Source organism: Sander vitreus, chromosome 10 (assembly GCF_031162955.1).
Source record: "Sander vitreus isolate 19-12246 chromosome 10, sanVit1, whole genome shotgun sequence".
NCBI classification, from domain to species: Eukaryota; Metazoa; Chordata; class Actinopteri; order Perciformes; family Percidae; genus Sander; species Sander vitreus.
In genome coordinates, this window is record NC_135864.1 from 16,236,819 (window position 1) to 16,252,736 (window position 15,918).

The 15,918-nt window shown below is 39.8% G+C and overlaps 1 protein-coding gene across 1 annotated transcript in view; it reads left to right on the forward strand.

Annotated features, from left to right (window-relative positions):
• Window positions 1-15,918, forward strand: part of pcdh11 (protocadherin 11) — a 129,290-nt gene that overhangs the window by 40,302 nt on the left and 73,070 nt on the right. Inside the window, exon 4 of the mRNA XM_078260523.1 lies at window positions 15,029-15,088. Within this exon, the coding sequence (XP_078116649.1) occupies window positions 15,029-15,088 (60 nt within the window). The remainder of the gene's footprint in view (window positions 1-15,028; window positions 15,089-15,918) is intronic.

Below are 15,918 nucleotides of genomic sequence, written 5' to 3' on the forward strand. Positions count from 1 at the left end.
ACTTCTAAACTTCTTTGAACTTGATTTTTCCCCCCATGGTGCAGCTACTGTGTAGCCCATGAAGCATGTGTTCTGACTGGGCACCGAGGGAATGAGCTGATCAGCCTCTCAACACAAGTTTTTTGTTTTTTGTTATTCATGTCATATTTCTGTCAGGTGTCGCAGCTCATCAAGCTGATATAATGAGGCCATGTTCCATGATTAGTGACACAAGTCTTTTGATATTTATTTGATTATGAACTTTTCTTCTTTTGTCAAATAGTTGTTTATTGTGATTATTTAACCAAAGATCATATTACAATTCCTTTGCATTGTTTACATTTAGTATGCAGGGTAGGTTAGAGCTCTTTGAACCACAATACTGCACCAACAGAGGCTCAAAACAGTGAAACAAAAATGAAAAGCCAAAATGAATCGCTTAAAATTAAAACGTTGAAACCATAAATTCAGCAAACCAGTTCATAAGTGGGCGTGTTAATTTAATTGAGGCAGAATCTGCTGGGTGACATGATAGAGGGATGTGGGTGGGGAGTTTGAGCTGCTAAGGAGTTTAAATGTTTATGCTTTTTTGGTTTTTATAATTCTTAATACCCATTAAGTGACATGAAATAATGTAATTTGCCAGAGGAATAACAATTCACGTATTCCAATACAGAGTCTTACTTTTCCCCTGTAGTGTGATTATGGCGTACTGTAGGCCTAGATGTTGTATAATACACATAATACAACTAATCACACTGAGCGCCGTGGTTGATATTATGTTTGTTTAGAATTAGACAACATTGATAAATGTTGGTTAGTGTTGTCTCGAACATATCACGAATAGTGTGATAAGAAAAGCCCAGCCACACATCCATTCAAGCGCTTAAAAAAAAATAAAGTGCAGGTTTTGGATGAACTCTTTGTATGCTGCCTGCACAGACAACAGCTTGACAGTTGGTTTCAAAGAATGTTTCAGTACCTGAAGGGAGGTGTGTAAGGAAGGAGAGAATAACAAAAGTGGTTCAGTCATGCACATCATATCGTTCTTGTTTTTTTTAATCCCTACTATACATCTTCTCAGCACTTAAAACAGACTTTAGCTAGCACCCTCTAACTCACATCAAAGTCAACACTTGTTTGTTGTGTCATCCTCAGAAATAGACATTTGCCCAAACAACTGACAGTAACAGTTCTTATTATGCAAATATGCAGGTAGGAGTTTGCGTTGTTCTCAGCGTATGACAGAACTGGTTTCACATCAGGTTACAGGTAGTGGAAAAGTGATGTACTGGGTGAATTAAATGATCACTTCCAAAATTTGATTTCCACAGTTCCTGCTGACCTAAAAACTGAAATGATGTAATTTGAAGTAGTTGACCTTCTGTCAGTTTAAACTGCTGAAATCTGACTACCTCGGCTCCAATACAACTAATTTAAAGCAGCTAAACTGTGATTGCATCTGAATGATATTGAACCAGGCATTTCTAATCCATTCACACACGCTTCATGTATTGTTTTGGGCACTGTCTGAACCATTTACTTTTTCATTTTACTAGATACTGCAGATGTTTATGTAATCCAAGTATATGTGTCGCCTCCAATTTCAATAATAGCCGATTTGAATCATAGCCCTTCAGTTTGGTGCACATGTCGCATTAAAACTGAATTAACTCTCCATCCACCACATAAAGGTGGATGGAGAGTGATGTGAGTTGAATGCAGATAGCGCACAGTAGAGAGAGCTTTGCAGAGCATGGTGTGTTAAAATCACACTAATTTAAATAATTGACATTATACATGCTGTGTTAAATAAATAATTAAATTAAAAAAATAACACCTCTGGATCATAGCTTGGGTTTCTCATTAGAAGGCAAGCTGTGCAACTTCGTGCTCAGAAATGACAGTCAAGTGGAGCAATTGCAATAATTACAGCAGCAAGGAAGAGTGTGCGTGCACGTTGGGAGGGGTTGAGGCTTAACGGAAGGCACTGAGGAGGGAGGCACTGGCTGTCTACAGGTGCCTCTGATTAAGGGTAATCTGGGCAGCCCTCCCCTTTCTTATCTCTGCAACGAGCCCTGCTGCCTCTGGGTGCCTCGAGCTCTGTGGCTGCCTGCCGTAATGAGCTCCACAGCCACACAGTGGATGCCCCGCAGGACAGTCCCTACAGAGCCATAATGAGCACTCCAGTGTACCAATTCGTGCTCCCCACCAAGGGGCCTCCCAGGCCTGCCTCCCCTCAGACATGGGTGGGCACGGCTTGTTCGCCAATCCTTCAATAGACAGCGTCCACTTCAACTCCCTTTCTGAGCATACCCTCCGGGTTCAGTGTGATGTCCCTGCTTGTGTGGTAGGAGGGATGGCCCGGAGCCCAGGCTTGGCATCAATCACTTTACATCGAGAGTGAGGCGAAAGGCAGCGCAGAGGCGGCGATAGGGATTGAGTTGTAGCAAAGATAGAGGGGAGGCACGGGACTGGGATGGAGTGCCAGGTGAAGAGTGAGGACAGCTGAAGTAGCTGGGGATGAAAAAAGGTAAATGATGGTAGAGGAATGGAGAGGGTGAGGTAACTGACAGATGGAGTGAGTGTGAGAGAGGCAACGGAAGATAAATTGTATGAGAGAGAGGGGTGGAGAGAGAGATATATATATATATATATATATATATACATATAGAGAGAGAGAGAGAGAGAGAGAGAGAGAAGTATGTGGGTATAATGAGGTCTATGGAGGAGGGTGGGTAATGAGAGAGGGGGGAGTGTCAGAGTCCAAGGTGAGGAGAGAGAGAGAGAGAGAGAGAGAGAGAGAGAGAGAGAGAGAGAGAGAGAGAGAGAGAGAGCGAGAGAGAGAGAGAGAGAGAGAGAGAGAGAGAGAGAGAGAGAGAGAGAGAGAGGCTCTTTTGCCAAACAGCGGTCCCTCTGTTGGTGCTGGGGTGAATCTGTGTGTTTAAGAAACTGCACTGCTGTGCTTTTGCTCTCTTAAACAACCAGGAGGTGGGTGAGAGGATCGACGGGCCTGAACACAGAGCAGGGCTTTGAAGCTGCCTCATGCTGAGAGAAACTGTATTGGATTTTGAGAGACTGCCATTCAAAAAGAAAGAATGAAAGACAAAAAGAAATAGAAAACAGAAAAAAAGGCAGAAAATGAAAGAGAAAGTTTAAATATATAAATTAAATATAGACTTGTAATAAAAAAACAATGTTGACATGCCTCATACTTGTGCTTTTGCTCATCTATATGCATCTCTGTTTAAAAGATTATCACAACAATTAACATTTTCCACCAGCCTGTATGCAGATAGCAAGATGGCAATCACGAACATGGTGTAGCATTCATTAGGATTATTCACCATCATTAATTGTGGCCATGAATGATTTTCATGGTTAGAAATGATTCCATCTGTTCCTCGCATTGGTTGTCTTTTGCATAAGAAAGGAAAAACATTAAGCAGCATGTCTTCAGTCGTATGTTTGCCCGTATTTTGCATTTGTTGATGCGTTTCTTTGTATGAACGCCTGCGCATGTGTGTGTTCTTAGACTCTTGTGAAGTCCAGGAGTTAAAAGGCACTCATCATCTTTCATCTGTGCTGCATTTATTCTACAGTAGCACTGCAGCAGCTGTTGCAGCCATATTTTCCCCTTTTTCCCTAACATGTTGTAAACTTGCTTTTTTTAAACTAAAAGATTGTGACAATGACAAGCAGTCAGATCACTAGATGCACCTACTGGCAGCTGAAAAGAATAAATTTTTCTGAAGAAATACACTTGGGGATGGAGTAAGAGTGCAATACTATAACCTGATACACAATAGATAAAGTAAATTGAGAAACATTTTGCACTGCAATAGCTACATCTGTCAGAGAGGATTAGCATGGTGGGTAGAATTGGGCAGTGTGTCTTTTTTTAATTGCAGTGTATTTTAAATAACATCCCATTGCTCTTCTTCTTGAATGGAACCTCTGCAGGGCCAAAAAATGGTTCCATCTGGGAATAAGGATTACATTATTATTAGTATTATTACTATCTTGTGAGGGATTAAGGATTTGTCTCAAACAGTGAGTGTTGCCCTGCAAAATAAATAAATCACAACACAGTGCCACAGTCTTTTGTTCAGATCCTGAAAAAATAAAAAATGAGAGGTTGTATATGCTCTGAAGCAATGTGTTGTTTTAATGACAGCATGTCATAGAATTGAGGTTTGAAAAAGAATGATGTTTGGCAGCAGAGTTCAGCTACAGTTTCAGTAACAGAAACTGCGTTTGGGCTCAGTTTTTATATTCTTGTGTCACATATGAGTTCACAGATGGCAGATGAAGGAAGTTGCAAGCTGGTTACCAAAAAGCTTTCTGACATTTTGTTTCCACTGTCACCTTTTTTTATTACATCAGCATCTATTATCCTATTGTTATGATAAAAGAGGGCAAATACAGAGCAATATCCTTCTATCTCACAGAAAATAGGAATATGTATAAATGTTAACACACTGTATATTAAGTAGAAAGAAAAATATTCAGTTTCTGTGTTTTAGAATGAGAACTTTTAACTTCTAAAATGTACACAAAATTGGTATCATTACTTACATATTTCACTATGTGAGTACACTATATGTCACTTGGCTTCAGTGCAAACAGACAGGACGCCATAACAAAGCACTGCACAGAGCCACAATTGACCTTTGGGGTTCTGATCCCTTAATGTGTTTCTCTGTGTTGGTGCTGATAAAGCCTTCCTTCGCCTCTGTCCAAATCTATAAAAGCTTTTTCCAAAGATGCTGGTAATGCGGAGTGAGAGACACAAATATCCGCCCCATTTCATGGTCATAACCTCTGCCTCTGCCATCGATAGCTCTAATAGGTGTTTAGAAGGCCTTGCAAGTGCCTTCGTTTGATAGCTGACTGATCGTATAGCTCAATTCGCTCAATTCGTATAGCTCAATTCGTTTGATAGCTGACTGATCGTTCGGCATGTCATTCAGAAGAAGTGGTTTGTGTTGAGGAGGCGGGGCGGAAGCCAGACCAACATTTTTGGAGGTCCGCTGAGGTCTTGACTGCAGAACGAGAACATCTATTCAAAACCAATTTCTTTTAGATTTGTAACACCGTAGATTTGCATAATTCATGTACAGTATGTCCACCTGAAACAGAAAGAAAAAACAGATTTGCAATTCCATTCATGATCATAACACCCCAGTGTTTATGGTAGAAACATGTAGGGATTGACAGGGCAGCCTGCAGGGCTACTGGTTACTGATTGATCCCTGTGCAACACTAGTTATTGACCACGTCTTTAAGACAGTATTTTGTTCTAAATGACTGCAGTTTGAGTTTACTCCTCTTACAAGATTCCCATTGCCCAGTTGTGTTATACTAAGACATAATGTACTGTAATGTTGATGGTAAAAAACACCCAATTTTAATCCAAAAACTTTTGCTATATTGAATTTAAAGCTGCTTTCACACCACTATGTGGGAACCGCCCTGACAACCGCGTACCTGCAAGAGAGGTCCCCAATAAATCAAAGCGTTTTTAGAAGCGGCTCCTGCCAAAGCCAGTCGGTTACCGCCAGAAGTTCAGCACATGAACTACGACACAGTCAGAGCAAAATCTGTGTTTGTTTACCTTGGCGGTAGTCTTGCATTGCCAAATCTATCTCCCCAGCACTGTGTCAACGATGGAGTATGGTCTGGCTACACTACCTATCTATTCTGGGATAAGGGAAAAATACTCTGGCTTGTTTGTATTTCTTTAAACCAATCACAAGTGTGCTACTGTAGCCTATGTGGTGGCATGATTGGAGGAATTAATTGTATTGTGATTTATTTAAAAAGAAAGAAAGAAGCTAGTGATATACTCTGTGTGAGCTAGCTAAATGTTTATCACCACTAACAAAATGGGAAGTTGGTACTGGGAATGTGAGGTTCAGTCTTAGTTGGGCTTGTAGAAAATATAATACCTAAGAGACTGGTATGAATTATATTCTTTGTTAGATGTCAATGTCTAGCTATGGAGTAAATAGAATGTTATATTTCTTTGAAAATTACATTTCAAAAAGTGAGGGTCATATAAAAATAGTGTAATCACAAAAGCAGACTTATTTTCTCTTATTTGGCGCAAGTACCCACAATCACCACAAAGATGGATCCAATGCTAATGCTTATTAAATATGAGATGGTAAAATGGAATTTAAAAACCATGTATTCTTGTTGGAAATGTTTAGATGTTTTTTACTTAATTAAAATTTGTCTTTGCTATTGGTTACTTTGATTTGTGTTTAAATGTGTTGTTTATTAAGGTTTATATAATCATATTATTTTTCAGAGCAAAGGCTAACTAACTGGAATGGTCAGAAATAGAAAAGAAATGGTCATTTTTAGAAATGGTATCAATCTAACCCGGATTAATTGTCTGAGTTTTGGTAAAATGCATTATTTTACTCAGGAATCCATAATATTAGCTACCCACTGCCTTACCCCCTGCCTTTTGCACTGGGCTTCAGCAGCCTACTGCTGCTTGGCCATAAAACTCTCCACTGAGGTTTAACGCAACCAATGAGATTATTTCTGTTTGCATAGCAGCTCTGTCTCTGAAAAATGTTTGTATAGTTTAAACCCCAATCTGCCTACATGTCCTGTTCATGTGTGGCCATAACTCCCCAGACTGGGAGTTTGGTCGAGGCGTCTCTGCCTGCTAGTAGTGTGGAACACATGCCTGGCACAACCAGTGCCATGGAGGGAATGGCACACAGCTGGTTTGATTGGGGCTCTGGCCTTAATCGCCCATGTCTCTGCCATCAGTGCTCAAGGAGCAGTCACACACATTTTAACTGTGCTCATACAAGGGAAACTGATTGGAGCCTTCCATTCCCAATCAAATACTGAATCATGCTCAGACAGATAAAAGGCTGGTGTTGCTTTGTGAGATGGGTATCAATGTCTTACGAGAAAGCTCAGGCCAAGCATTCAACAAGTTACTTTAAGTTTCAATTCTCATGCAGACAAAGGAAGGGGTCTGTTTTCAGAGAATGTTTGTTGGGTGCCGAATAGTGGGTGACAGTCTATGCGCTAAAGATAAATATGTCTACTCGTGTAAAAATGCATTAGACATACAGTACATAGTTTAATCCTAAACACAGTTGTAAATGGCTCTAACAGAAAAAAACATAGGGGTCTAAAAGGTCGATTTTGAGCACTTGTGATGAGAGCAGAGTAGACTGCTCATCACAACACAGCGGCTTCTCTGTAATCTCACAAACAGATGATGATTAGCATACGTTTGCCAAATTTGCTTGCAACTAGTGTTGCATCCTTTTGTTCCTCAAATATTTTGTATCACCTAAATCAAAAGCTACTAAGATATCAAAAGGCAGTAGAATGGATTTACTAATGCATAGCACATTCCATTGGCGATTTTAGACCCTTTTTAGGGGGGCTCAAGCCCCACAAAATTTCATCTCAGCCCCCCTAAATATCATAATAATAAAAAAAAAAAAATTATTTTTTTAAATCAATCTTAGTGCTTCAAGTTAGAGTTTGCGAACGTGTCTGTTCGTGACAGAGGACAAACAATTACAGGTTCAAAGGGCTTGAAACAGGTTTTTTATCCTGTGTGTCTGTAGCCGATGCTATGCACCTGTAACCCAGTCAAGGAAAGGGTCAACAGAAAGTAGTGTTGGCCAATCAGAAGTGGTTGTGCCAGACTCCCGCCTTTGGCTGAGTCTATTGCTACGTTTACACGTGTCCGGCTATTTTCATAAACGGACATTTCAACCTCTCCGTTTTCAAAAATAACATTGTGCACAGCTGTCAGTTTTCAGAAAAGTGTTTGTTTACACGTACCCGTGTATATATGCCGTCAATGCCGACAAGAGCATGCCAAACCTGTAGGTGGCAGTGTAACAAGACGCTCAAGCCCACGTTAGCCAATCAGAATCCCGAAAATAGCAACAACAGCAACAAATCACTTCCTCTTTCTCTCTCTTGGCTGCCTAAACCTCTGTTTGTTTCAGTTTACATGCAAACGTTCAAACAAAGTTTTCCAAAATCTCTACTCTGGCCGGAGGTTTTAGAAAGACTCGTTTTCAGAGGCAAATTCTCCGTTTGCGTGTAAACGAAGGGCACAAACGAAGGGAAATGTCTCCGTTTTTCAAAATAACCATGTACGTGTAAACGGGGCATCTATCTAATCTGTCAGAGGGAGAGCAGGAGACGGTTGTGAAGTTTAACGTTGGTAGTCCCCAGAGAAGAAGTTGGTCATTTCACGGCGCAGATTAGAACCCAAATTAAAACGTAACAAACTAAAATTGCAGAATGTTAGAACATTGTGTAAAATTGGTTGTTATTACTGTGACTTATAAAGTGTCAGGTTTAGTTCCATCATAGTGTTAATAGTGTCGTGTAGTGTTTGTTCAGTAGCTAGCTCAGAGATTATCAGATAATGAAATTACTGATTTAGCAAGGGGGGGGGTTAACACTTTTGCAAGGCACCTTGTCACGTTCTCATTAGGGGCTGAGCCCCCCTAAAGGTCTGAGCCTAGAATCGCCCCTGGAGAGAGGTGACTGTTTTGGCGGCCACAAGAGAGAAATACCCTGCATGCTCGCCAGACAATACTGGCGTCTTTTCAACAGAAAGTCGGCAGATTTGTCACTAGTCACTTTTGTGAAAATAAATTCGCTAAAGGGGTTTGAAAAGTTGCTGAATTGGCAACACAGTCTGAACGTACCAGAGAAATGGTACAGCCCAATGGGGAGTGAGGGTTTGAAAATCGTATTTCATTAGATTATTTCCTGAATTGTTGGTATGTGATGGTAATACTGCATTTAAATACATATGATTTTGGAGAGGCTAACGTTATTTTTATTACATTTTTTTTCAGTACCCCCCAAACTATTATTGTCATCCCTTTTGGGAGGGTTCAAGTCTCATCTAGGGGGGTCAGATCCCCCCAATACCAGCTGTAATTCGAACAGTGAATACTATAATTGTGAACCAAAAAAGAAAAAAAAAGCTCAGCCTCATTTCAGGATAATTGTGTCTCTATATAAAAAAACAGCTTCACACGCTCTCATGCATGCACACACAGCTATATTCAGTCATGCACAAATGTGTACACACACGCAGACCTCTCTTAATCTTTCTGACGCACACACACATGTATGCTCATGCACACTTGTGCACAACATACACAAACAAGCACAGCATGCAGTGCACTAAACACAAAGCAAATGTCCTCACAAAGTCGATGAGTCTTACTCTGTGTCGAATTGAAAGCATCTGCAAAGCCAGTTCCTCTCGGCCGTGGAGGAGTGCATCAGCCGGCAGAAGCGCCTGCTTGGTGTCCCAGGGTGGCTCGCGTAACACTTGGCCTGCTCCCTAGCCACTGCCTGGATCAGAGAGGCCCACTGCTATCATCTAGGCGCTGGCAGCAGAGAGGCTCGGCTTAGAATGACAAATTGGTTAGAGGGAGTGAGTGACGAGAGCAGGCCAAGAAATATACTTTGAAGAGAGAAATGCATTTTGGGTTGTGACAAGCATGCCACATTATATGGTCAAGTGTACAAGTCTGACTCCCGCCTTGTGGATTGAGCCGGATCCCAAAGACACTTAAATATGGCGAAGCTCTCTCATCAAGACAATGCCAAAGTATTTATCTTAGAAAGTAACCCAAAATATTACTGGATTAGAGAGATTTTCAACACACTCTCTAGTCTTGTGGCCTTAATTTGTATCAAACTGCTCCTCCTCTCCAAACTATACTGAGGGACGATGAGTTTGTAGTGTTTGCCTGTTAGCTCATGTTGAAGACACCAACAGTCTTGGAATATTTACAAATTTCTGAACACATGTAATTATATCCAACATAATCCAAGGAGCCCTCTCCCATTATTCACCAGGACATTTACATAACTCACGCAGGACAATTACAGAAATTATTAGCAAAAATTCACATTGCTTGTACGGTATAATACCATGCTAATACAATTCTCACCGATGAAGTATTTATTCAGAATTTATTACTTAATTCACTATTTCAACAAGGAAAGAAATGCTATGTTAAATGTTTTTTTTTGTTTGTTTAGTATTGACGTAGAGCTTTGACTTCAGAAAGAATAGTTTCCATGGTTGTGGCACAGAATTGATACACCAAATATGCCCTGCATGCATTGTGGTACACAGCAGCTCTATTGCTCAATTTAAATAGTATCAGCTATGTGCCTTTTCTGTAGGTATCAGGGTTCTGAACACTCACTGGCCTAATGCAAAGTCGTAGCAGTTGTAGAGGCAGTAAAAACAATATTAAGCTTCCTTGACATATTTTAGATTATCATAAACCCACATGGTATAAAATCCCCTTCTAGTTAATCCATAGCAATATTGCACTTGTCAAAACAATGCATGGTACCAGAGACTGTTCAAAATCACAGGGATGGAGGAAAAAATCCAATGAACTCCAATGAATGAGGACTGGTGATGGAGTGGATAGTGACCGATTAATTAATGTTGGAGTTGCACTGGATTCCAGTCTATCTGGGGAGAATAAAACGTACTGGACATTTTGCATGAAATATATGCATACATGAAATCATGAATCCAAAATTGCCTCTATAGTTTACATATGATTTAAGTGTATAACAATGAATGAATTCTAACCATTATACAAACTTTATTTTAGCACATTTTTCAGTCATGCCCATTTGGATAATAGTGATTTACTAGTATTTGGTCCTGCTGTATTTAGAGTAAGTTTGTTCTCAACAAAGCAGCTTTGCAGGTTGTAATTACAGTGTTTTTCTGCAGGCTTCTTGGCACCTTGGTCAAAGGCAAGCTCCTGTGTGCCTGTAAAACTCCCACCCATGTAAATTAGGCCCTCTTCCCTTGCCAAAGCAATCATGACATTGCACTGGTGCGATGCTAGGTCTGCAAATAAGCCATGTCAAAAGCAAACACACACAAGACACCATATGTAACCCTCTCTGAGTAAACTGCAGAGCAAACTGCAGAGCTGTACTAGTTGGCATCTCTAGACTTTGGTTTGAAGTTGTGAGTATTTTACTTTTGTTATCAAATTGCTTTGCAAATGAGGCCCACCCTGGCACAATTTCAAAGAGTTTGTACTATATGTGCAGCTTCCTTCAGGCACTAGTTTCTGAACCTTCATCATTCTGTATGCATATGCACAGAACTGCACTAAGCTCACATGGAAGACTAGATAAACATGCCAAGCCGAAGATGGAAGGCAGCGTACTTGTGTCTTGTCAACCTGTCTGTATGTTGTTTCTGTGTTGCTTAGCTTGACTGACATGGTCTATCTAATAACATGGCAGGTAGACAGTATGAAAGCCTTGTAGGGTTTTTACCCATTAAAATGATATTCAATCATTTTTTGATGGGCTTTTCTTGCCTGAAACCACGCCTCATAATGATTCAAGGTTTGAGTGCCGTTCATGTTGAAACGTTGTGTTGCTTGAAGGCACATCAAAATAATTGTTTTGATATGTCCATTTTTTGAGGTATGTTGACTAAATTTGAGCCACTGAATCCCTGGCTCACAATTACAGGGTTTTAGTTTGGGCATCATGGTAAAGGCATTGCTTTGCAATACAAGTGTTGCACGTATTGCGTGTCCCTTTGATTGCATGTCCAAGTCAGCCACTAAATAATAATAATAATGCAGGGATTGAAACAGTGCAAAATAGCCCAAGGCTCAGAAATTGCTAATGAACAGCAGCGGGGTGCAGTTTGGGGTGCGGTGGGGGGATTGAGGCATCTAAAACCTTACTTCTGGTTTCAAAGGCACTTACACATAATCTATTGCTTAATACTCGAAAACATGTCATTGCCTTAAACTGTATGAGTGGTTTAATATACTGATAAAAGCTATACAGGACTCAAAAAACATTTTTATGCTCAAATAAATATGCATCTTATTCTTCTTACATGTCATAAACGTGATAATCAAACTTCAACACAATGCTATATATACAACATCTTGTATAGCACTTGTCTTTTACGCTTGTTACACCCTCTTCTTTCACTGCCTGTCAAGAGGTCTTCTCACACTGCAGAGAACCATCAAGCAAAGGGAAATCCATGGAGAGGGACTGAGACTGAAGGCAAGAAAAAGAGAATATATTTGGCGCTGTGTGCTGCAGATCAAAAACATGGCAGTCACATGATCAAAGGCATTTGATAATCCTTGAACTACATTGCTCCTTTAATCCTAGTGAAATAACTATATTTTATTGGGGAGAGGGGGGAAACAATGTTCGGGTCGCAGACGGAGCTAGAAACGCAGTAACTAGCCACTGGAAATGCAGTTTACTAAATGTAGCATGGCACTTTTGAGGGAGCCGGGGAAGACGACAGCATAAAGCCTGCTTGTGTGTGTGGAGAATGGAGGCTGAGCTGATGGGGCTAGAAACACAAATGTGCCACAAGTCCCTGTCCACTCAGCACTGAATAGTGTTCTTGTTTTTTTTATGGGACTTGTAAGGGAAGTTGGCTTGTTGAATGTGACCAGACTACTACTACATCTGGCAAATAGAAACAGAGAGGAAGTTAAGCAAGGTTTGACTAATATTCATTTTAAGCAAGCTTGAGTTGCTTCTTTGTTATTTTGTATTGCACTGAAGGTTCACCTAAATATGTATTATGCAGTACATAGTTAAGACATGGGCAATTTGTAGGTTATAATGGTTCTCAAGTGAGGGTAGGAATTATGCTGAAGGAAAACAAACCTCAGAAAAGATCCTTGCTAAATTAGCATGTCTCCAAGAAATCAGACAAAGAAACATCATGTTTCAGTTATCTTTCCGTTTCCTCAGAAAATAAATGTTGTTGTATATCATAGCAGTGTGCTCTCTGGGCCTCATCAAATTACAATAACCACCCCAAGCACTCTGAAAAGACAAGAACATCAATATATGGTGTAATCCAAGGCCCTCTGTTGCATGGCTTGTCAGTAGTGTTTCCTTATCAGATGCAAAATGTTCCAGAGCAAAGGTGAGTTGAAAAATTACAGTAGTTGTTTTCCTCCCTTCCATTCCATTTGCATTTATGAATTATCTGATATATCTTCTGATCATCATCACATTTGTGTTTCCTGTAAAACAGTACAAGGAATATGAGTTATATATAGCTGCATGCATTCCGCACTGATGAAAAATTAATGATTAATACTTACCTTTTACATGTGTGCCTTACACTGGAGCTGTGTGACAAAGGAACATGGCATAAATGAAAAGTGATGTATTGCTCTGCTCAAAAAATAAAAGGAGATTGTAATGGGGAAAAAACAACAGTGATTATAGCCTGGGGATATCTTGCTTTGTGTTTGTGTGTGTGTCCAAGAAAGGGAAAGGGATTTAGATTATCTATAGTTGGTATCAAGCTTTAATAGGCTCCTTTATTTTTTAAGAAATAAAGCACTGAATCCAAGCAAAGTTTTAAGCACATTATTTTTGTATTTTTAAATGTTGCTTCATCCACATCATTTGTGCTTTCAAATTAAGGTGGTTGATAAAGATGGGATATAAATACTGTTGTTTGCTTGCAATTTTAAACAGACTTTAAATAAATCTCAAAATGTTCTGCTCAGTTCATTTAGCATATTGCGGTTCTTATTTTGTACAGTGATTACACAGAAGATTTTGACCTTTTACTTTTTTAGTAACACTTCAAACTATTCTAGAGTGACTGGGAGTGGAATTGGAAATGTTTGGTGTGAGTTTTATCTAAGCTTTCTATCTTCCGTATTGTTACAGTTGATTAACCATCAGTAGTGGTATAGGGCAGAATCATCTGCAAATTGTAAAAGCTGTGGTTCATGTCATTATTAATTGGACTGTCCTCAGTTTGTCAATATACAATATCTAATCAGCAATATAGAATATGTAAATCACAATTTTGGAGTCATTGCCTGGAATCAAGGTCATTCCATTTATTGCTCTTATCGCCAAAGAAAATAACTCATATTTATTTGTCACATCAATTAAGATATCATAGTTATATAGACTTTTCAATCTGTAGGGAAAATTTTGTCCACTAATTCGATCATCCCAGCAAGGCCCATTTATTCATTTTTATTTCATGATGCAGTGTTTATGCTGCAGTGAAAGCCTAGCTGTTTTTTTTCTCTCTCAGTTGCCTTGGCCAGTTAGGTCTTCTCCTTCTATGTTGCAATGAAATATAGATGTTAAGAGTCTGGAGAGTTGAGTGTCTCATCTGTCCTGGTGATACCATAAGGCAGCCATTAATAGTGTCAGGGAGCATCAGACATACCACAGGCACATAATTGGATATGAGGGCATAACTGAAAGCACCTGCTTGGAAATCAACAGGGCCTTCCCAGGAGGCAGGCCCTTGATAGATCCCCAAAGAACTTTGCAGAGCCCATCCACTTCCCTGCTGGGTTTGCCTCACCCATTTCTTTTTTTATTTCTCACTGAGGTCAGCCTCAAGATGGCTTCTTGTTTCTTTTTTTTATGATGGCATTGTGAGTATGCAAATACTTTGGATCTTTGCATAATCACAAGCAGCGGGACCATCTGTTGTTGGCTTGTTGACTTACCTTGTGTCTGCTTTTTAATGGTGTTTTCTTGTATCTGAGTGATGTATTGGTGTATTAACAATGTGATAATCATTTAACCTCAAAAAACGCATTCAGGCGTGTATGCAAAAGTCTGACCATATGTTGAGTGAAATCTTCTGACAAAGAAGGATTTATAATCCTTGTGGAGGGATAGAAGGAAGGGGGAATTGGAAAACAAAACAAAATACATCACTATACTCACTATACCCACTCACACGGCAATAAGATGATATTGTCAAGATAAAGATTTAAAATACGACTGTCAACAAAAGCTGTGGTCAAGGATTAGCGGCCGGCAAAGACCTGCATGCTTGTTGATTGAGAGTCGCCAAACCCCTCTAAAATATATTGCAAACATGCTAATGGAAAGGACTAGAAATTAAGCTGCAACTTCTGTTTCTGAAAATTTGCTAGGAGATGCCCTCCACTAAAAACATGTCCCTGATAATGTGTTTTTCTTGTAGAACCTGAGCCAGACACCGGAGATCTCATTTAACTCGCCGCCCCCCATTTGTCCTCATAAGGTAAGCTCCAGCTTGCTTTCAGGCAGGGGACAAACAACATTATTTAAAATAATTACAGACATGTTAAGCATTTAATATTCTTATTAGGTTTTGTTTGTGTGCCTATTTACATTTTGTAAATTAGCTTTATATAATGTCAAGACCCTTCTCGTGTTTTCAAATTTGATATTCTATTCACCATATGACTCACAATAGTCTGAATCAAAATAATTGCAAATGAATTTGTTTGATCAGTAAAAAGACAATGTTTAAAAAAAAAAAAAGCATCTCTTTTCTGTTTCTGCTACTTCTTTCTTATTCAACATGGGGTGAGAAGGGCAGATTTATTCAATGCTAATTAGTCCAGTACATGCACAGTCAAAGTCTTCACTTCCATCAGACCATCAGAGGGTCTCAAGTTGTCCCCACACACTGAAGTAACTTTCCCCTTCAGTTCCTGCTCCTGGTGCATGCCTCTTGCAAATGTGATAATGTGCTATGTAGTGAAATTCACACAATTTCAGTTCACTTAGCACCGAATGTGCCAAAAATGCCTGTGTCCTTTTCTGGATGAATGGCCGGTATGGAGGAGAGTGGCTTGTTTCAAGAGTGGACCTTGGTAGAAGGAGGGCAATGGAGGGATGCTGTCTGACAGCCTGTCATCAACTGTTCAAAGCTTAACACTCTTCTACATCGCTAATGCACAGCTGGCTGTCTAAAAGGACTTTGGTGGCATTGAAAGCTGCAGACGGTGGTAGTTCGGTGAATAATAATAAAATATGATACGCCTTCCCCCGTGCCTGTCATTGGGAAATCATAGGGAAGGCAATCAACTTTTGTTTGGAAGTCTG